Source organism: Xenopus laevis, chromosome 1S (assembly GCF_017654675.1).
Source record: "Xenopus laevis strain J_2021 chromosome 1S, Xenopus_laevis_v10.1, whole genome shotgun sequence".
In the NCBI taxonomy this organism is placed as follows: domain Eukaryota; kingdom Metazoa; phylum Chordata; class Amphibia; order Anura; family Pipidae; genus Xenopus; species Xenopus laevis.
Window position 1 is genome coordinate 102,260,333 of NC_054372.1, and position 23,614 is coordinate 102,283,946.

The 23,614-nt window shown below is 36.8% G+C and overlaps 1 protein-coding gene across 1 annotated transcript; it reads right to left on the minus strand.

Annotated features, from left to right (window-relative positions):
• Window positions 1-1,060: 1,060 nt before the first annotated feature.
• On the minus strand, window positions 1,061-17,485 carry spink2.S (serine peptidase inhibitor Kazal type 2 S homeolog). Its single transcript, XM_018239886.2, has 4 exons — window positions 17,263-17,485; window positions 14,572-14,606; window positions 3,584-3,693; window positions 1,061-1,447 (listed from the first exon to the last, which is right to left on the minus strand). Exons 1-4 carry the CDS (start codon window positions 17,309-17,311, stop codon window positions 1,402-1,404), a joined length of 240 nt encoding a protein of 79 aa, XP_018095375.1. The 5' UTR covers window positions 17,312-17,485; the 3' UTR covers window positions 1,061-1,401.
• Between the last annotated feature and the right edge of the window lie 6,129 nt (window positions 17,486-23,614).

The following is a 23,614-nucleotide window of genomic DNA, read 5'->3' on the forward strand; positions in this document are numbered from 1 at the left end:
ATGACCATTATTTAGATAAAATCATCAATAACGAATATTCCAAAAATTTCTCTTTAACTTTAAGTCTGTATAAAATAGGTATTGTATCTTTGCAGAGAGAAATATTTAATCATATTAATCATATTAAAGGGCTTACAAAAAAAAAGAGGAATCAATCCATTGATTTTAGTGCAGCCCTGTCAGCTTGGGCTTTTCACAGGACTTTCTCTGTACCCTGAGAGTTAAGATTTGGGAGATGGATGCGATCCAAGGAGGGGGCTGAGGGTGTGTCAGGAATGCTCATTACAAAGGCACAAGTACTATTCTCTGTGGTTTAAGAAGCTAATAACAACTTAATTGTGTAACCTTGAAAACATGAGTGCTACCATATGAAGCATAATACAGATCTCCTCAGATGAACAGGAAAGGCACAGGCAGTCTTCACACAATATGGAATATATTTTTTGTTTTATGTAAAACAGGGTGCATTTGTCTGGTTGACAGAGCTCTAAAGAGGGTTGGTTATCTGCAGGAGGCTCACCAGGTGAATGCATTTTGGGAAATGTTGTAAAAGGCCTGGACTGGCAATCTGTGAGTTCTGGCAAATGCCAGAGGGGTTGCTGTAAGATGCCATTATTTAGTGGGCTGGTGGGGAGCTGATTGGGCCACTCAGTACTTAGAATGCCAATGTCTAATTTGACTCCCAGTCCAGACCTACCCACTAGTATAAAAAAAAAAAGACTCAGTGAAAAAGCAAATTTTCTAGACATGATGGTCTATCAGTGATGCTCTGCTGAGGTCCCTATAATAAATAAATCTACAGCCAGGCTCAGACTGGCCATCTGTGTATTCGCGAAAATGTCAGGGGGCTTACTGTAAGATGCCATAGACAGTCACTCTTGTGGGCTGGTGGTTTGGGCGGTTCGGGCCTCTGTATACTTGAAATGTCAGGGCCTGTTTTAAATTCCAGCCTGGACCTGTTTATAGCCCATATACTGTATTCTGTGATTTGCAGACCTATAAAGCCAGGCTAATAAAGTATAAGCATTGAACACAAATAAGTAAAGTAAATTACAGATTTAAGAGGCTACAATTTACTTGTCATTTCTCCAGGATTTTTTTTCTTTATTTGTTCTTTATAAACCTTATGGTGATGGTTACATTGGTCTGATAGCAATAGCTTTAAGACAAGTCATTTCTAAAAAGAAATATTTCAGTCATAGAAAGAAAGTAATTATATAACAAAATGAAGATGGCAGGTTTGCTCACAAGCAAGTCAGGCTACATGTAACAAGCTATATCTGCTGCTTTTAGTTTTAAGATGGCAACTAAGAAGGCATATTTTCTATACTGTACTTAGTTATTTGTAGCAATCATCTTAAGTCCCAATGTATATAGATGTGTGCGGTTTCCTTGGGAGGATCAACATTCTCCTTTTGCCTCGACCTGCACTTTCTGTACATTGCCCCTGCAACAGAAAATCTAGTTAATATGCAAATATTTTTGCTGTAGTATTCATAGAAACAATCTAAACACTTAATAGGAAAAATGTCATTATAAAGTCTTTAGCAAGGTGGTAAGTATTTTTTATAAAATGTCTGAAAACATAGCAATAATCCTTTAGTGAGGTTCCTAGACTTTCACTGGGAACTGCAATATATTCCCCTGGCACTGGCCTCTGATTAGGCTGCAGTCTGGGTTTATTTTAGGGGAGTGTTGAAGGTCTAAGTTAAAAGGCTCCCTATGGATATAAAGGTATGGAGAGCAATCTTACCAGTCAGCATGTAAGGTGTTGTTACTCTTTTTCTTGTACTATCACAGACCCCACAGGATAATATCTACTAGTATTTTCTCTTTCCAGTATGGCCCTTAAATACATACAGTACAACACTACATTATGCTTTGCCACCCGTACACTACTTATGCCTACCAAAGATAAATCTACACTTTTCCAGACAGACACAAATGACTAACATATGCATATTGTTATTTTTAAGGTTTTTAAGCATCGGCATCAGGGGATTTTCAAGGTTAAGGCGTTGCTGCGTTCCCCGTGTGACCCAACTCTTGTATTAAAACCTTGTGATTTAATCAACATGAAACTGAACAATCCAGATACTATACAGTATTACTTGCAATTGCAGGAAAATTGCTTATTGGATGCAGCTTGAAAGGCTGCCCAACCTTAAGCTAGATCTTATTCTTTGCTTGCCCTTATGCGTCCCTGCTCATCTGTTTTGGGAACAATTTCTTTCTTGGTGAAAAGAATGATTTTGTACTCAAGCCCAGGAAAGTGTAAGTTGGCTGGCATTTGTATTTAATGTAAGGTCAGTGCAGCTGCTAAAATCCGATACTCCCATCTATTCAATGCTTCCTCCAGACTTCTTTCCACAGAATAATCTGTTACATTTGCTTCTTACTTCTCTTCTTCTGTTTTATAATATGAATAGCGATGACCACAAATAATATTATGAAATGACTCATTTAATAATAATACTTAAAATGTTTGGACTATCCTGCAATTTTATTTCTGTACCTCCCAAAACATTCGTGTGTGCTTTTAAAATTTGTACTTGCTGCTTTCATAACAAGCAGTTGATGATAAACTCTAGGAAGTGCCACTTATGAATTATGAATTAATTTAAAGTGCTTTCTGCTTCATACTTCTCTGTGTAGAGTGGAAGCCAATTCGTTTAGAATGGATACATCCAGGTACTGGACGTTCCAATTAAAAAGGGATTCTTGCATGGAGAAATCCATTACCTGGTACTCTACAGATACTGCTATCAACCCAAGAGATGTCAACTTTGAGAGGATGCAAAATAGGAGAATCTTGGTGCGTAAAACGTGCTACTGTAAAAGTGGGTGTGATCTAGTGTGCCATCCCACCACACATCTTTAAACAGCCCTTTTGCGTGTCACAAGATAGTCACTGTGTTTACGCACATGGGGTTGAGCAGGGAGTTTGTTAAAAATGGAGAGAATGGTCAATGAGATAGGAGAGTTGGGGGCCCCAAAATCAGTCAAATCCCAGGATATCAGGGAGAGCGTTAACAGCTCTGAAAAGTCTGTTTCTGGTGGTGTAGTGGTTCGTGTTAATGAGCAGTGCTTGGATCCTAGGTACTTCATTTTCTTTCCACTCTTCAAAAACATACATGCAGGACACATAGCTGCCAAAGTTTCTGCCGGTATATTACACTGCTTCAGAACTTTATAATAAGGATTTGTTATGAGTAAATAAAGTCCCTGCTCTTCCTGGTAGCAGATGCAGCCACAAGCTATTCTCTGCAGCACGTCTGTAACTTAAATATATCTAACGAATCAATCTGTTTGCATTCAGAGCAGGAAATACACAGAAATAAAAACATCAAAGACTGGCTCTGCAATTAATACTCTTTAAAAGTGCTAGACAGAAGCAGCAATACATAATGAATTTCATTTTGTAGTATTATGGATCCTTTAAAGCAGATGACAAAGAGAAGTAAAGTCGCAGTAAAGAGTTCATAAGTAGAAATCAAATGAAAAAGTTGCCTGAATGAATATGAATAAAGTAATGGCTATTGGTTAAACGAAAGTTCCTACAGTGGTTAGTGGTTTGCCTTACTTGGTTAAGTAACATAGCATGCACTCATTGGCATAGGTTTTTCCATCAGTTCCACACAAAGGATCATAATCTTTTGAGCATCCAGGTAACTGGTACATCTCGCATTGTGCCTGAAAATATAAATAGAATGAATAAACTAAATATTCTGAGAAAGACATTAAAAATCATAGTTAAAAAGTGCTTCTTCCCCTCACTGAATAAATTCCTAGTCAAATGCATTTAGCAAGTGCACTGTATTATCCCTCAATATGCATATGAGTAAAACATAATGCACTAAGAAAACCACTAAGTAAATACTTAATTATCACCAGCAGCTGATAGGCTGAACTGATTTTCAGGGCATGGGAACAAAGAGCTGTAGGAGAGAAGCAGATCTGCTTGAGAAGAGGTCAGCTCGAAAACACAAAAGGAGGCATCTTTGGTGCCGATCTCTGCTGCAGCACATGCAGGGAAATATAAGTCAAGCAATGGAGCAGGCACATCCAAAGAAAACTGTAGCACACCGATCAAACTTGTCTTGTGAAGAAAAGTGTTTTTATTGGCTCACGGTGAGCACTCTAATTCTGTGAAGCAATGGAGCAGGGACATGGAGCAGATCTGTTTCTCTAAGTCTGCAAAAATACTCAGGTTGAGAGCAGCAGAACCTACAGCTTGTGTATAAATGAAATACAGTTGGTACAGACATTCTTAGATTATCTATGATTTTAATCAATGCTGTGCTGGCAAACAAACATGTACAAACACTGTATGAAAAACAGTTTGATGGCACCGCTTTATGGTAAGACATTTTACCAGTCTTACCATAAAGCGGTGCCATCAAACTGTTTTTCATACAGTAAACAAAATTTTAAGAGAAAGAAAAAGAAACCCCACCAATAGTTATGATTCTAAGGTTATCAGAAAAATTCTAAAAGGTGATGCACCCTACTTGTTTAATGACAATAATTCCTAAAAAATTGTAATAAGATTTTAAAGTGCCAGTGCCGCTATAAATTTATCCATAAATAGAAAAATTCATTATTTAAATAAAGTGCAGTGCAATAATTTAGAATCTTAGACCCAAAAAGATAAATTAATTGATTTGAAAAAAAAAAATTGTTAAAAATGACCAAATATGGTAGTGGGTTAAAAAATGTAGTCACAATCCAAAGAATTAGATGGTAGAAATTAGAAAGAATAGATGGTGGAGTTGTCCCGTAAACTAGCTACCTGATTTTTTCAAGAGCCTGGGACACCACAAAGATAAGGCAGGACAGGGTAACCGGGGCTGTGGCCTTGGTATTTAACTTGCCCTAGATGTTTTACGCGGACGTACGTTTCGCTGAATAGCTTTATCAAGGCGTCGGCGTTCTCAGTAATCCTCTTGTGCTCAAATTGAATCTTTTTGTAAAATCGATCTATAATTAATAGTCGGGCTGGGTTCTTTTAACGGAAGTGGGGGCAAAAAATTTTTGGGTCAAATCCTCTTCTACCCTATACAACCTCTTATAATCTTCCTTCTATTCTAAGGGGCCGACGGTTTGTGGCTTTTTAGGGTTACCTAGCCTCTTGTAAACATCTAGGGCAAGTTAAATACCAAGGCCACAGCCCCGGTTACCCTGTCCTGCCTTATCTTTGTGGTGTCCCAGGCTCTAGAAAAAATCAGGTAGCTAGTTTAGGGGACAACTCCACCATCTATTCTTTCTAATTTCTACCATCTAATTCTTTGGATTGTGACTACATTTTTTAACCCACTACCATATTTGGTCATTTTTAACAATTTTTTTTCTCAAATCAATCAATTTATCTTTTTGGGTCTAAGATTCTAAATTATTGCACTGCACTTTATTTAAATAATGAATTTTTCTATTTATGGATAAATTTATAGCGACACTGGCACTTTAAAATCTTATTACAATTTTTTAGGAATTATTGTCATTAAACAAGTAGGGTGCATCACCTTTTAGAATTTTTCTGATAACCTTAGAATCATAACTATTGGTGGGGTTTCTTTTTCTTTCTCTTAAAATTTTGTTTGTTGTTCTGACATCAGTCAGACCTCAACTAATAGTTGTGAAAGATCTTTTCTGCGTTTGAATAAAGGCACCTTTTTTTAGGGTTATATTTCATGTTTTTCATACAGTGTTTGTACATGTTTGTTTGCCAGCTTATAATAAAATAATGATGTCACACAAAGGGATCAATGGGTCATCTGATGCCATAAAAAAATTCTAGGAGAGTCACAACTGTCTAGTGGGCCCTCCAGTTGAAAAGCCCTGTCATAAATAACAACTATCATACTGTATTTTGTATATATACAGTATATATATATATATATATATATATATATATATATATATATATATATATATATATATATATATATATATATATATATAATAAACAGAAAGTAAATACTGTTCTGTAGCAAATATGGCCAAATCCTAGCTCAATAAACATATAAAAAATGTTTACACAACAGCACAGCATATGTTCATTGAAGTGTAAGTTGAAAACATTAGAGATCCAATTTGGGACCATTAGTTTCCATGCAACACGGGCAGATGTTCAGCTGAAAAATGTAATGAGACTCCTTTGAGGCCTGTAACTTATGGAACATTTGCAATTGTGAGTCAGCTTACAAGGATTCTGTGTGCTATCCTATGCCTAGTAACATGCTGCACATTGTTTACTTTCACTAAAGAATAACTAGGCTTCCTTTAATTGTGTTTTAAAATGCTCAGTTCAATGCATACAAAATACAATTAATAATTTGTTTATAATATATGTGTGGTCAGTGTTCAGTAATGCCATTTGGAGTTGACAAGTTGTAGTCCTGTTCTAGGGTTCCAGTGGGCAGACCTAAACTTACTAAAAATTATGGGCTCCATTTTCTTATGGTAGCCCTGTCAGCGTTCCTTCCACCGCCAATTGTTATCTCTCATTAATCATTCAAATTTACAGGTGCCTCTCGTATAGTTGCATCAAAAAATTACATTATTTTAGAGTAATTAAAACATTACTGTATGTACTGTTTCCCTGCACAGGTGCTTCCGTGCAGGTGTGTGTGGGGGGGGGGGGCTCCAACTTGTAGTGCAGCAGTAAAAAGTGACTGAAGTTTATCAGAGCACAAGTCACACGACTGAGGGCACCTGGATGGGAAACTGACAACATGTCTAGCCCCATGTCAGATTTCAAAATGAAATAAAAAAAAAATGTTTATTCTTTTGAAAAATGGATTACAATGCAGAATTCTGCTGGAGCATCACTAGTAACTGATGCATTTTGAATAAAAAAAGGTTTTCCCGTAATATAATCCCTTTAGAGAATTCTAGCAGCTGAAAATCAGATATAAAATTGCAAGCACAGATTTTTATACATTCAGTGCATGTATGGTGGGAGATGAGGTGGTCGATATCAGCAAAATCTTTGGAAATCAGTCATTTCATTGACCTCATTTTGATCAGGCACCCGAACATCGATACAAGGATACAAAAGATAAAAGTCAGGTAGAGGTAGAATTCTATTGATTCTACCTGTACATTTGACAATTCAGCTCTTGTATTGAAAACAAACAATATTTTCTGTGACCAATGGAAAGATCAGAACTGTAAATTATATGGCCACCTTTATTCCACTCAGGGCTGGCAAGCATGTGGCCTTCTATCAGTTGTGAATTATGGACTCCAATCACAAATAAAGAAATAAGAACCCTTATAAAAGATTGGAGGGGAACTAAAACAATAATTTATGAAGTGACTATGTAGAGTTTCATGTTGCCAGGCAGTGACCCACTGGGAACTTAGCAGCATCTATTTTCCAGTAACTACAGGGCAACATCAAACCCCAATAGCCCCAAAGGGGAAACATTCAATCCCTTAATGATAAATTTACTATTTCACTGCTGTAGTCTGTGGCTTCTTTTACCTGTTCCATAACATTTTTTTTTTTTTTAAATCCTGACTATTGAGCCTATATTACCTATTTTGTATGACATTTTTTTTTAACTCTCACTGTATTTCCTTAAAAGGTTGATAAAAAAATAAATCAAGTGTCACCAAAACTTTGTGTGTCATTTTTTTCAAGTTCCAAATGCAACTTTTTAGTAGCAGCAAATTAAATATCCAAATTCAGGAAGCAAAAAACGTTTTCATAAATGTTTTAATTGCAAACACAATCTCCATGTTAGATATAAGTGGGATAAAGGTAATAAAACACAAAAAATATTGCTAATTTGGAGTTTTATTTAGTATGCAATATATATATTATTTATTATATTTGTGAGGGCATGCAGGAAGTAAATAAGGCTCCACAGTACCACCTGCTGGGTTAGTTAAATATCAATTTATAAACTATCCGTTTTATTATGCTTTAATTATAAAGTGCTTCTAGAGTTGTGGGGGCTTATTTGCAGACATAGGTGCTCCAGTGCAGTACCAATAAGATCTTTGCTTCCATTCTCTAAAGGTGGCCATACACGGGCCGATAAAAGCTGCCGACAGACCGTGTCGGCAGCTTATTGGCCCGTGTATGGGGGCCCCCGACGGGCTTCCCCGATCGAGATCTGGCCGAAAGTCGGCCAGATCTCGATCGGATGGGGTTAAAAATCCCGTCGGATCGCGGCCGCATCTGTTCGTTGATGCGGTCCCGCGATCCGACCGCCCGTTTGGCGAACGCTAGGATCCGATCGTTGGGCCCTAGGGCCCACGATCGGATCAGCCCGATATTGCCCACCTCAAGGTGGGCATATCGGAGGGAGATCCGCTCGTTTGGCGACATCACCAAACGAGCGGATCTATCCGTGTATGGCCACCTTAACTTATAGCCTGTTCAAACACTTTGCTAATTGGTATCCAACAATCCATTGGCACCCGTTATTTTAGCACCTTTGCCAGTAAATGAACCCTTGGTGTTCATATATGTTTTCTTAAGTAAACCTGGCATTCTGAGTCAGAATATAGTGTTTTGCATTTCTTTTCAACATATGGGGCAGATTGGAAATTCTAAATTTTGAGTTGGATTATTGTTCTAAACTCACAAATTCAAGTTGGGAATAATCCAAACTCTAATTCGAATTTGAGATTTATCATACCTGGACCCTGGGAACAATTTCAATTCGACAATTCGCATCCTAAACCTGTTCATGTAGAAGTCAATGGCAGAGGTCCAGTGACCCATATGAAGATGTTAATAGCCTTCCTGACATTTGTTTTTGTTTTTGAAGAAAAAACTCGATTCGAGTTTTTGGTTGGAAATATTAGTCTGAGTTTTATACATTATCATTTTTTCTTAAATAATCTCCCAGTCAAATTGTGAATATATTCAAATTTATTAGAGTAAAAAAAGTTCAGATGAATTGAAATTTGACCTTTGATAAATGGGCTTCATAATGTTCTCTGGGTTGGTAAGATTGCAAGAAACTATGGTTACTAATTCTTCCTTATTAAAGCCAACCCATTTGTATAAAGCAAGGACAATTCTTAATTAGAATGTGTGATACAAAGTGCAATTTCACTGTATAAGATGGCAAAACTGAAGAAAATATCAGGGGCATCCATAGTAAATAGTTTTTTTTTTAAAAAAAAAATAAGTCTGCACCAGTTGGAGCTCCTCAGCATTGGTGTATCCAGTGAATGGGCAGTTCTGATTGTGTTACACCTAGTAATAAGCTTTGCCAATTAGGACTGGAACTGAGTACTTTGAGCTTTCTGTCATGCATGTTGTTTGAGAGAGAGGAAAATAAGTTCTACGGCTTCTATGTAAAGCAACGGGGTCACATTTTCCATGCCAGTGTAACACTTGAAATGGTAGCTCTTGATGTAATAACCATTAAAGGTGTAGTTCACCTTTAAATTAACTTATAGTATGTTATAGAATGGCCAGTTCTTAACCCCTTTTAATTGACATTAATTTGTATTATGTATAGTTTTTTAATTAATTCTTATTCTGACTCTTTCCAACTTTCAAATGGGGGGTCACTCACTGTTCCCGGAAACCAAACATTAAGGGGCCGATTCACTAAGGGTCAAATATCGAGGGTTAATTAACCCTCGATATTCGACTAGGAATTGAAATCCTTCGACTTCGAATATCGAAGTCGAAGGATTTAGCGGAGATAGTTCGATCGAAGGATAATTCCTTCGATCGAACGATTAAATCCTTCGAATCTAACGATTCGAAGGATTTAAATCCAACGATCGAAGGAATATCCTTCGATCAAAAAAAGTTAGCCAAGCCTATGGGGACCTTCCCCATAGGCTAACATTGAACTCGGTAGCTTTTAGATGGCGAACTAGGGGGTCGAAGTATTTTTTAAAGAGACAGTACTTCGACTATCGAATGGTCGAATAGTCAAACGTTTTTTTACTTCGAATCCTTCACTCGAAGTTAGTGAATCGGCCCCTTATTGTAATTGTTTCTATTTATTACAGTAATTACCTTTCTGTTCAGGCCCTCGTCTTTTCATATACCAGTATTTCGGTCAAATTACTGCCTGGTTGCTAGGATGTTAAACTTGCAAACTGGAAAAAGCTAAGTAACTCAAAAGCCACAAATAATAAAAAAATTAAAACCAATTGCATATTGTTTCAGAATTTCACTCTCTACTTTGTAATAAAAGTTAATTTTAAGGCAAACAACCTCTTTAAAATTACTTCACATTGTGGGCATTACTGGCCTAGACCAACTCTTTATGGAGAACTCTATTGTCTGTTTATTTGCTCATTAACTTAACTGACTGTGTTTTGCCAAATATAACTGACATAAAGAGCAGGCTGAGGCTGGAAACACTGGTTTGATCTTCCCACACATGTACTGCACATATACGATCTTTCTCCTGAGCTTACTCATGCTGTTTTCATAAATAATAATACTTTGTCTTCCATTGTTAATGGTAGTTGGTCTGCTGTTAGGGCAATGTCATTGGTTACGTTGTGGGCAACAAAACATCCATAAATACACATTTATTTCAAAGGAGCTGCCAAAGGTAAAACACACTAAATATAAATACAGTAAATGCCTTTTGAGTTGAGATATAACTCATGCTATAGTGGTGACATTAATTAGGGCCCATGTGCTATGCAGCAGGTGGGTAGTCCATGGAACATCCCCTAGTTTAAGTATCATTGTATCATTCACATACACTGGCTAGGGAGCACTGGAGACAGCAAGCTACCCGAGACAGTAAGCTAATCTTAAAGGAGAAGGAAAGCTACGGAGGTATTTTATTGCCAATAGATTGGCTGCAATAGTGCAAGCTAGAATGCTATATTTATTCTATAGAATCTTTTACCATACCTGAGTAAAAAGCTGTAGAAGCTCTCTTGTTTGTTTAGGATAGCAGCTGCAGTATTAGCTTGATGTGCCATCACTTCTTGCCTGAGTCTCTCCCTGCTCACTTATAGCTCTGGGCTCAGATTAGAGCAGAGAAGGGGGGGAAGAGGAGCAAACTGAGCATGCTCACGCCCAGGGCAAGGAGGTTTAAGCTGAAGGCAGGAAGTCTGATATAGAAACCTATGTGTACACAATAGAAGGAAAGAAATATGGTGTTTCTTTTGACAGAGGACTCAGAGCAGCATTACTTTGAGGGTTTACTGGTATATTTAGGTGGACCTTTCCGATAAGGCTTACTTCATTTTAACCTTTCGTTCTCCTTTAAAGTACACCAGGGGTTACATGGCTAAAATATATAGTTAGAAGTGCTGCTCTGATTACAATTTAATTTAGATGAAATCAGTGCAGGCATTCCACATACTATTATTAGACGTGTCCCTGAATATTCAAGTGATCGGGTAACCCTACTGTACTTGACACTTATGGCCAACAGTGCACCTTGTTGTCTATTCTTAATTAATTGTAAGGTTCATATTGTACCACTAATCCTATGGCACATCCTACAAATCATCCATGGTACTGTATTTTACAGAAAGCACTAATATATATTTATATATATATATATTTATTATATATATATATTATATATATATATATATATATATATATATATAAATTAAAATATGTATTTATATAGATTTTTGTACATAATAAGCAGTTTCCCTGTGCCATTCCTTTCAAACCATAATAATGTGTTTCTTCTTATACAGGAACTAAACTTTGGGTTCATATATTGTTAATTATCACCTAGTGACAGTAACAAAACAGGAGATCTAGTGGTGGAAAGTCATAACCATGGGGAATACAAGATAGATATTTGCTTGCAATTTAATCATTCTGAAAGCAGTTGGTGCTTTCAGTGAACTACAGTACAATAGCAGGGGGAGTCCAAGAACAGTGTGGGAATGTGCTGCTCCTTGTCATGATATTAATAAAAAGCCAGCATTCACAGAAGCACAGGTACAGCAGAAAGCTGGGAAGTGCTTTGAAAAGAGTTTTACAGCTTCCGGCCTCACAGTTGCCCAAACTTTCTGTGATGAATGGTCTGATAACTGATGAGTAACCTCTTTGCCTTTTTAATGTAGTGGTATTTCAGTAAGACTTAACTCTGTAGACAAACATATAAACTTAATACCATGTACCTCGCCCTCAAAAATAAAAGCACCTACACATAATTAAATGTAATAAACTAAACAAATTTTTTGAAAGAACATCCGAATATAAAATGTTTCATTGTGCCTGTAAAACAAGTATAACTTCTAAGAGTACTATATAATACTATAAGATGTTTTAGGCACTTTAGAAGATTGCTAATAGAATCTTGCAAAAAGATGAGTGTTGAAAGTTAAATTAGGCACAGTGAGAAAGAAGTTCCCATGAGAAAATTTTGTTCTGTACCAGATTTCTAAAAAAAAAGAAGCGCTTTAAAGATATTATACATCATTCGTATAAATTCCTTGCCCAGTGGAACTTACAATCTAAGGTCCCTCTCACATTAACACATAATAGGGTACAATTTATCAGAAGTCCATTAACCTAGCTCACCACTAATTTTTAAAAATTGCATTTGTCTTTATGTATTTTGTGGTCACAGCCTCATTGCACCCCCGCCTAATGTTTTTAAAAATTAGTGGTGAGCACAACTTTCCCTTGTTTGTTATAGTTATACAGGAGCAGTGACCAGCTCCATGTTGTAGCTCCCACCCCCTCCAACTATAGTCAGGTGATCCCACTGGTGTCTAATAAAAGGGCAGCCAAGTTTGGGAGTTTTACTTTGAAAGCAGCTAGTAAGTTGCAGGTAAAACTTAGTCCCTTTGTAAAATGTATAATGAAGCAATAGAATTCTTAATGAATCAGATGAAAATTAAGCATAGGACTGGCCAGATATGGGATGACTGACGTAGTTGGCCAGCTTAAATATATTGCAATATATGGACAAACAATCCCTGTGTTGTTTAAAGGGTAAGGCATTTTTCAGTAGCAGTATGCACAAAATGTCTCTGTCTTAAAGGACATGTAAAGTATTTTTGTGGTGCCAGTCTGTGTGCATAGAGCACCTTACCCTGACCCCAACTGCATCATTTTCGCACCCCATTCGGATCCTACGTCCTGCACCGTCGCTTTGTGTGTAACTGCATTAAACTTTTCACCCGGCGGCCATTTTCCCTGCCCAGCGTCATCGCTTCTGGCTTCCTCTTCTAAATGCACATGTGCGCATAGTCCCTTCTGCACAAAAACTTGATAACGCAAGCTTCAGCTGTACTGAAGCAGAGAAAGGGCGCATGCTCCCCACGCCAAACGGCAAGGAGAATTCTGAAGGGAGGGGGGAGAGGGAGCGAGCCAGCTGCCGATAAGCAGATAGATCAAGGGAACGGAGCAGCCGCTCTATTAACTTCTCAGTGACCGCAGAGGCAGGTATTTAAAGATCACAGTGGGGCTTTTTACAGATAAGATTGTTGGCAGGGGGGTTAACATGTCCTTTAAATATATTGATAATGGGTTGAGTGCAGAGGACTCTTGTATTTGTCTATATGTATTTTGTGGTCACACCCTCATTGCACCCATGCCTAATGGTTTTAAAAATTAGTGGTGAGCACAACTTTCCCTTGTTTGTTATAAATATATATATATATATATATATATATATATATATATATATATTAGGGATGCACGAATCCAGGATTCGGTTAGGGATTTGGCCTTTTTCAGCAAGATACGAATTCGGCCAAATCCTTCTGTCCGGCCGAACCGAATCCTAATTTGCATATGCAAATTAGGGTCGGAGAGGAAAATTGCGTGACTTTTTGTCACAAAACAAGGAAGTAAAACATTCTCCCATTCCCACCCCTAATTTGCATATGCAAATTAGGATTCGGTATTCGGCCGAATCCTTCGTGAATAGTGGATTCAGTGCATCCCTAATATATATATATATATATATATATATATATATATATATATATATGTGTGTGAGTTTGGCTTAGTGGGTCAAAATTTCTCTGTAATAATAAAACAGTAGCTTGTACTTGATCCCAACTAAGATTTAATTAATCCATATTGGAAGCAAAACCGGGCCTATTGGGTTTATTTAATGTTTAAATGAATTTCTAGTAGACTTAAGGCATGAAGACCCAAATTACAGAAAGATCCGTTATCCGGAAAACCCCAGGTCCCGAGCATTCTGGATAACAGGTCCTATCACTGTAACAGGAGACTGACGTTATAGCAAGTACCCTAGCCTTTCTCATTGTTTAGTTTAACATACAAGCCTTATGGTATCATGTGATACATGTGGAGGCTGATAGGCTAGTTGGGAGAACATTATACTCGCTATATATACTAATTCCTGCCTCTGTCTTTTTTTGCTGTTTTTTTTTTGTTTTAATTCCATCCATTCCATCATCACCTTTCATCTCCAGGTGGGTGTTGTGCTGTTCTGAGGTGCAGCTGGACACCTACTATGAGTGCTGATATTTGACCTTCAGCATTCCCAACACTGTTTCTCCAAAAAAAGTTGCAGGAAAAAGTCAGGAATACAATAAAACTAAGCAAGATAATTTCATTACGGTAAATTATATATTATATATTATATTTAAAAGTAAATCAGAAATACTTACATCTCTTGCTGCTTTCATTTCTGGAACTAAAATTGCTAAAATGAAAAAAGTAAAATAAATGAACATGCTTTTTTATGCCTTAACACACATTGTTTTAATAGATTTGTTTCCAAAACTGCTTCAGATATTGTTTTTTAGAAAAAATGTTTTTCCCTTTGCAGCTTTCTTAGCCACAGGCTAAATGAACACATGAACACATACCTAAAACTAATTAAAATATTTCTAAGCAAGTTAATTAAGGTTCCTTCTCGTTTTACAATGGTATATTCTTAATGACTTATGTTCAATCATCTTTCTTGTTTTGTGCTTATCCATTCTGCATCCGGGATGTTCCTAAAGATAAATTTATCAGTAAGCAATTGCATTACAAATCATCTGCTAAACCAGAAAACCCAGCCAATATGTACTATATGCTTCAGTTCATCAACCAAAACGACACCTTTTAATAATCAGTACAATTTTAACCATTTTTATTATTGTGATATCTAGCTTAATGGCTCGCAAACCAATTGGTTGGCTATCCCAAAATTATGCTCTAAATAGATATCATAAGACTGAATGGGACAGTTCCTATATACAATAGAACAATTAAGACTTCCAGTAATATATAACAATAACTTATATTATATATATATATTTCAAAATATACAAACCCTTTTCACTTGGTGTTACTAGTTCTTAACTTGTTTGCCCAGGTTCATTAACATATAGCAACCCATCAGATGTTTTTAAACATCTGACCAGTAAATGCTTACTGCACACTGGTTGCCATAGATGAATAGACCAATAGCAAACTCTGCACCTTTTTTTTTTTAGATCACCCACCTAAAGACTTAATAGTTATTGGTAGCATACCAATCACAAGCAACCAATTACTTTACTATTAATATAGATTAAAGTACACAGGGTTCAACTAGTCAAAGGTGACTTGTAAAAATTCCCCAAGAGATATTTTCCATTCGGACAATATTGCTATTGAAGGATATAAACTATTTTGGGATTGTCAACATGCTCTGTTGACAATAAACCAAAACGCTAAAATATAATATAAGTAAGAGATTGGAGGTTTGTGCCTTTTTGAGTTGTTTTGTGATATTGTCATTTCTCAAACAAAAACCTGTTGGTAAAGAAAACAGAGCTGTAAATAGGTGCCATATTGCTACTCGAATGTATAGGTTCCAAGAAAGTCTCTTCAGCGTTAAGACTCACAATTATGGCATTCAATTGAAACAGACGGAAACCATGACAATAGCCAATAAAAGTAAATATAACATAAAAACTAGTTATTATACAGGTCCTATACCTGTAGTAGTTCAGTACATAAAAGTGCATTGTGAGAGAATAGGAATCCTTTTAAAGAAGAAGGAAAGTCTTCTTGCACTTGGGGGGGCAAATATTAGGCACCCCCAAGTGATTGTATTTACTTACCTGAAACCCCGGGCCGGTGCTCCTATCAGCAGAAAACTGCACCAGCCCGGGGATTCTTCCATCGAGCACCACGGAGTGATCCTCTTCCGTCTTCCTCTTTATTCACGCGGCTGCGCAGTAGAGCGAAAAGCCGAACTTTAACTAAAAAGTCGCCTTTTTCGTTCTACTGCGCAAGCATCTGCCCCGGGAAATTTTAAGAAAGAAGAAGCCAGAAGAGGATCCATCCGTGGTGCTCAATGGTATAACCCCGGGCATGTGCAGTTTTCTGCTGAAAGGAGCACCAGCCCAAGGTTTCAGGTAAGTAAATACAATCACTTGCGGGTGCCTAACATTTGGCACCCAAAAGTGCAAGACAACTTTCCTTCTCCTTTAAAACAAAAATGCCTAACAATGGATTTCATATTTAATAGCATTAGTCTACATGGTTACATAGTTAGTTACATAGTTAAATTGGGTTGAAAAAGGACAAAGTCCATCAAGATCAACCCCTCCAAATGAAAACCCAGCATCCATACACATACCCCTCTCTACAGCTACAGCTCAGCATACAATAAGCCGGATAAGTGTTGGACAATTTATTTGATGCAGAAATGACTATTTTGGGAGTTTTGCATAGGAGTGGAACATTGTGTGTTTGTTGAGAAACACACCATTAACAACCTTAATTACATGTCTGTATCTGCAACAGTCCTATTTTAAATGAGAAACGTTTCCATGCTAGGTGTGTAGAGAGCTTGTATAAACTACATTTGACCCATTTATCTTCACTTAAGCGATAAAACAATATTATTCTACACAGTTTATCTGTTATCTGCTGTACAAATGTGGCCCCTATTGTGGGCTGCCCAATTTCTCCATAGTAGACTATAACTACAACTATATAAACTATATTAGAGATTCTAAAGTAAACACACCAGTGTGTACTGTACCAGTGCAAAGTAACAATACAGTATATTGATAAGCATATTAAAACCTTTTCCTTCCTTGTGCTACTGACTTTTAAAATCTAAGAAATAAACTCTATTACTGAATTACTCTATTATCTCAGAAATAACTGTTTTATATTATTGGGAATATAGAGATAATAAAAGAAGCACGTGAAACAAAATTCTAATGTTCAAGATTCTCTGCTGCTGACCTTTTGGCAGCCACAAAAGTGTTACAAAAGTTTACAGAAAAGAATCATCTTGCATAGGTTTTAGGTAAATCCATTGTCATTCTATTTCTTTCTTTGTCAATACAATTACCAGGTGTATGAATTACCTGCAGTGATCATAAGGATGATTATGGCAGAGGTAAATGGCAGCTTCATTCTTTCTTGCTTGGCTGTCTCCAGTGCTCAGAACTTGTATTCAGGACAGCTCCGTGGTCTGGAACAGCTTCCTTTGTCCGGCTTCTCTTTTAGTCCTGCCTGTTGGACACACCACTGGTGTTACAGTAATAAAACACTTTCCCAAACAAGGCGTGGGCAGTTACACACAGCAGGTTGATGTGTAGCCAAGAAAGGCAAAGCAGCTCAAGACAGACTACAATACTCTTTTTAGCAATGGCAGGGTGTGTCTATATATACCTATCCATACTGTCTGTATGCTATGTAAATTGTTACAGGATAGTTTCATGAATTTCAGTAAAAAAATAATAATAAAATATGCTGTTTTTTTATTTATTGAAAAGAAGACCTGTAGTTTCTTGAACAGCCATGATGAGGTTCTGTGAAATTACCCCAGTTTTTTTTTTTATTTTCAGTGAAGAAAAATGCTTTCTTTGATACATATTAGGGTAAAATACCAAGGACTGTGTGACGAGATTGGGTGGTATATGGCTATACATGCAGACAGTCTCGGTGAAGTGAGGGAACAATTTTTGTGACATCTTGTAATCTGGGAATTTCTGTTTCTAGATTTTCTGTTATTCAATAAATCTCTTTACATGCCAGATCAAGAGGCCCTAGGGGGCAATGTAAAAAAGCAGGTGCACAGCATTCAACAGGACTAGTAACCAATCGACAGGTACAGGTTAGCTGTTTAAAATTAAATGTCTGATTGGTTGCTCTGCATTACTAGACCTGAGTCAACTGTGTGTCTTGCACATTATTCTAATATATTATGTGACTAAGCTGGTACTATGATTTAGTTGAAAGGAATGCTAACAACATTTTCCCAGGTTATAAATGTAATATTCTCACTGCTATAAAACACTATATGTTGCAGGTGAAACCACATTCCCCTTGTACTGCTTCTGTGCTTGTATATACCCAGGGCAAAGAATTCTATACTGATGCAGGACTCTATGCCAAGCTTTTGCGCAAAAGCTATATTTTAGATAACACATATATACATTTCTATATATATTAATGGGCACTTGTGGGCAATATTTTGGTGTTATGGAAGAGCAAATTAGTTTAAAAGATATGTTCAATGCTGATGATACTAGGGGGAAATCTATAAACATTCTTCATATTCAGTTAAACAATATCCCCATTAAGCAGTTCCATATGGATACTGATAGACATCTGACTGTAATAAGGTTTATCTAGTATAGGTAAGTCTAAAAACAACTGGACTTGCTGAGTAATCAGTGATCAGCAAGTCCAGTTTTTTTTTTAGATTTACCTATACTAGATATACCATGGATGAATGAAAATCTTCATAGTCATATTCAAGGTTGTTTTTTATACAAATACACATAATATAATTCTATCAAGGCACAAATAGCTTGCACTGATAACCTTTGTGCCACCTTCAGTTACAAGGACCTATTCTGTAATATGAAAAACACATAACATGCATGCATGTTACATGACCGTTCTTGGGGCCCCTGAGCACTTGAAACAGGTAATGTCATGAGCTCCCTGAAACATCATTATTTTACAGACCTGTTATTCATAAAAAGTCCTAGATCTTATGAGAACTGATATTGCTCTTAGCAATTGATCCTTGACTTGTGGTGGGTCTTTAAGTAACTGATTAAGACATAGCAGAAATATTATTATACACAAACAACCTTTCATTTGAACAGCAGGTTTGTAATGCTGTATAGTATCGAGTACTACACATATAATATTGATTACATTATGTGCAGCCAGAAGGCCAGCAGAGGATTCATCTATCACATTTGTTTGTAGAGAGGTTATGTAGGACAAAGCTATTTTTAGTATCTTTCCTCTGAAGTCTGCATGCTTGACATTTGTCTGTGAAAGAGGAAAAACAGCTCTCTTTCACCAGTAGCCTACTTCCAATGCTACAATAGAATAGATGGGCTTACAAACTTTTCAAATAATGGGTTTTATTATGAAGTTAGTTGTTCTGAAATCAAATGTTTGTATCATTTAAATTGTTCATGTCCCTACCACAAACAGATTATCATCACCAAAGTTCTTCCCCTCAAAACTTGCATCTACAGGTATATATTTTCCACCTACAAAAGCCACCCTACACACATTTACACCAGTGATTACACACCCCACCCTCTTGTCAGATTTGACCTCATGTAGGAAGAATGGCGTCACAACATTTTCTGCATCATGTTGAATGTCGGCACAATGGGTGAGGGACTTGCCTGTATTTATTATGGTGGATTAATTGAAAGCATGGTAACAGTACTGTACCAGTGTTAAATTAATTAAGATATTGCCCACATATGGTATCTGTCGCCAGTTATAAGTAAAAGTCCTGTCTCTGGCTTTTCTCTATTCACATTTTGGGCATAATAACTAATGAAGTAGAATCAGCTGAATTTATATTTCTATATTATCCCTTCCTCTCCTGTCCTGTAGGGTGATAGTGAGTGGGTCAATAAGAAAACACAAAAATTCAGAAATATATATTTTTGCTAGGTGGGGAAAAATATAATTCAATTCAATGTGCCTCAGAGCCTGCCCCAAATTTGCCTACTGTAATACAACCCCTTTTTCAGAAGCTGCTAGGACTTCTGCAAATACAACGGCAGGAGCACATTTCAATTAAAGGAAACTGGTATGAACTAAGCATAAGCTATTAATATTGAGGCTACACTTTTCTGTTAGCTTTGTTGAGGAGGAGGAAATTTATGTAAACCTTAAAACAAGGTGATCTTACTACACACAAGAATGCAGTATTTTCATCAATATGTATTTAGGCATTTTGCCTGAAGCCTCAAGTATCAGCGAACGATGCTTGTTTTTGTGCTCTGCTAAATGTTTTTTGGCAATAAGTGGTTAGCAGTGTGTTTTCATCTTCCGAAAGGGGAGAAAAGTGTATACTAACTGAAACCTAACTTGTTGTAGTTTTATGAAGATTTTTATGTAAACAAGACTTCACTTACTATTAATGGGGATAAAATATAAATTCATTTATGGTTAGCAATATACTTCTGTTTATCTTGATTTCAAAAAGTCAAACAGGTAACAAGAGCTTGCCAATTGTTCTTAGCAATCTTTATTATAAAGTCATGTCTACAACCTGCAAATCCCAGGAGAAGCCTGACATTCCATTTCATTGTACAGCACACAAGGGCACCATTGTGTAATCCAAACAGACTTTAAAGTCTTTTTAAAGGGAAAGTGCCATATGCCAATTAAAGGCAAGACAGAGGAAAACTGTCCTTAATTATTATTATCTGTTATTTATATAGCACTGACACATTTTACACAGCACATTACAGAGATTATTCATCTGCGGGAGAGGCTGCTATGTTATATGGGGTAATAAAGCCGTAGGCACCGCCATATTCTCGCTTAATTTTAGTCATAGCAAAGACGTTACTCAAAAGAGAGTAACTGAAGACGTAGGTCACAGTTTTGCTGTTTACATAAGCATGTTCAGCATCATTAAGTGTGCTATCAGGGGGATATAATTAAGTCTTAACTTTGCCACATCTAGTAACCCATAGCAACTAATCAGATGGCCATTAAATGCTACCGGCTTATTGGTTGCTATGGGTTACTATACAATATTTCAAAAATGGTTTAATGTAAAGACTTTTATTGAAAATCCATTTCTCAAATAGTATGTGCTATTAGTTATTCCTATATTAAAAACACTGTCAAGTAAGCACAAAAGAAGAACAGGAATCTGTTGTTATTGTTCAGAGCCACCCACTAAAAATGAAGAGGCAAGCAACACTATGCAGATACGGGTATGGGATCAGTTATCCGGAAACCTGTTATCCAGAAAGCTCCGAATTATGGAATAACCATCTCCCATACACTCCATTATAAACAAATAATTCAGATTTTTAAAAATGATTTCTTGTAGTTATTGAACAGTACTTTGCACTTGATCCTAACTAAGATATAATTAATCCTTAATGGAAGCAAAAAATGTAATGTTTAAATGATTTTTTGGTAGACATATGGTATGGAGATCCAAATTATGGAAATATCCGTTATCTGGAAAACCCCAGTGTTAAGTCTTCACTGTTATAGAAATAAATCCTACACAATGGCCATGCAGTATGTGTTAACTTTGGTGGTGTATGGTTCAGTGTGTAAACGCCAAAAAAATGATCGGAGATGCAATTTGGTATTTCGCATCTAAAAGGCTCTTTTCTAATACTCAATCTGTTTAAATACCAAACTGAACCAAAAACATATGACATAAGCTACTGATTAGTAAAGTTATGCATAAGTGTAATGATTGATAACTTTCACGTGGCCATGTGTTGTTTCAGTACAAGTATGGAATCATGTATCCAGAATACTTGGGATGTGACATTTTTTCTGGTGTAGCACACTAGTGATGTGCAGGCTGGCCCGATACCCACGGGTCGGTTGGCTTTGGGCTGACACACTCAGGCCGCGGGCGGGTTTTGGGGCGGAGCTCTTCCTGCACCCTATCTATGCATGCACCACTTCCGGGGGCGGGGCAGCGTGGATATATAAAGGGAAGCAAACCTGCGGGTTAGGGTCAAGTGTGGGCTGACAATTTGTAGTCCTGCACATCACTACAGCCCACCTTAAGGCAGCTAGCAAAACGTAACAAAAATATATTTTATTGCAGTGGACAGTTACAATAGATTAGCTAAAATCACATAGTGTGTGTGTGTGTGTGTGTTCTTACTCTTTTTATTTACAAAAATCAAATGTGTTTAAAATGAAGAATTGTTTAACCTAGACCCTAAAGTGCCTGCTTTTTTTGTTTCCAAGATTGTCTTTGTTGCGATTTGTGTGTATTAAAGGACAAGGAAAGTTAAATTAAAAAAAGTAGGCTAGAAATGTTGTACATTAAGTTTTGGGCATCTGTACCAGCCCGAGGCAACCAAAGTCCTTTAGCATGGAAGATCTATGTCACCAAAGATGCCCCAGTAGCTGTCCATCTTCTTTTCTGCCGATTCATTGCACATGCTCTGTGCTGCTGTCAGTTAGTGAGCTTAGGGACTGACTCAAAATATTCAGTACACATAGAATAGAAATGTCACAGTATAAGGCCGATTAGTAATTAATATGAATAATTACTACATGGCAGCACAGAAACCAGTGCTACTAGCATCAGAATTTAGTAATAAGCCTTGTAGCATCAGCTTATATGACAGGCCAACCTCATTTTGATCTTGATAATTTGCGACGACCCCTAAGCTTAGCTTCTCAACAGCTGCTCAGACCACACTGAGCATATGAGTGTCACAGACACTTTCCAAGATGGTGACTCCCTGTGACAAGTTTGAAGTCCTGGATCATTGCTGCTATTGACAAGCTGAAACTTTAGGCTGGTGCAACAAGTTCAATATATAAAACATGGCGTTTTAAGCCCTATTCATTTTTAGGGTTTAGTTCTCCTTTAAGGCAAAAAACAGGGGATATAAATGGCTCTTTCCAACTCCAATGGTAGCCCTTTACTATAAAGTACAAGGTATTGGCTTACTACTAAATAAGGAAACAGCACTGCAGCTTTTTAGATCTTTTAGATTAGAACCCATGGATCCCATAGTAATTTTATGGACTGATAACTGTACTTTAGAATTTGAATATCATTTTTACAAAATAAGCTACAGGTTTCGGATCCCCCATCAGGAAACCCTTTATTTAGAAAGAATGATTTCTTGGCAACTACTTATCCAAAAGAATGATTTCTTCTTACCTGTAATAATAAAACAATACCTTTAGTTCTCCTTTAAGGCAAAAAACAGGGGATATAAATGGCTCTTTCCAACTCCAATGGTAGCCCTTTACTATAAAGTACAAGGTATTGGCTTACTACTAAATAAGGAAACAGCACTGCAGCTTTTTAGATCTTTTAGATTAGAACCCATGGATCCCATAGTAATTTTATGGACTGATAAAACTGTACTTTAGAATTTGAATATAATTTTTACAAAATAAGCTACAGGTTTCGGATCCCCCATCAGGAAACCCTTTATTTAGAAAGAATGATTTCTTGGCAACTACTTATCCAAAAGAATGATTTCTTCTTACCTGTAATAATAAAACAATACCTTGTACTTAATCCCCAAAAATATAATTATCCTTATTGGAGAGAAAACATTTCTGTTGGGTTTAATTAATGTTTATTTGATTTTTTTTAGCAGATGTAAGGTATAGAGATTCAAATTCCAGAAAGATCCCTTATCTAGAAAACCGTGGATCCCAAGCATTTTGGATAACAGGTCTGATACCTGTACTGTGTTAACCATGGAGACT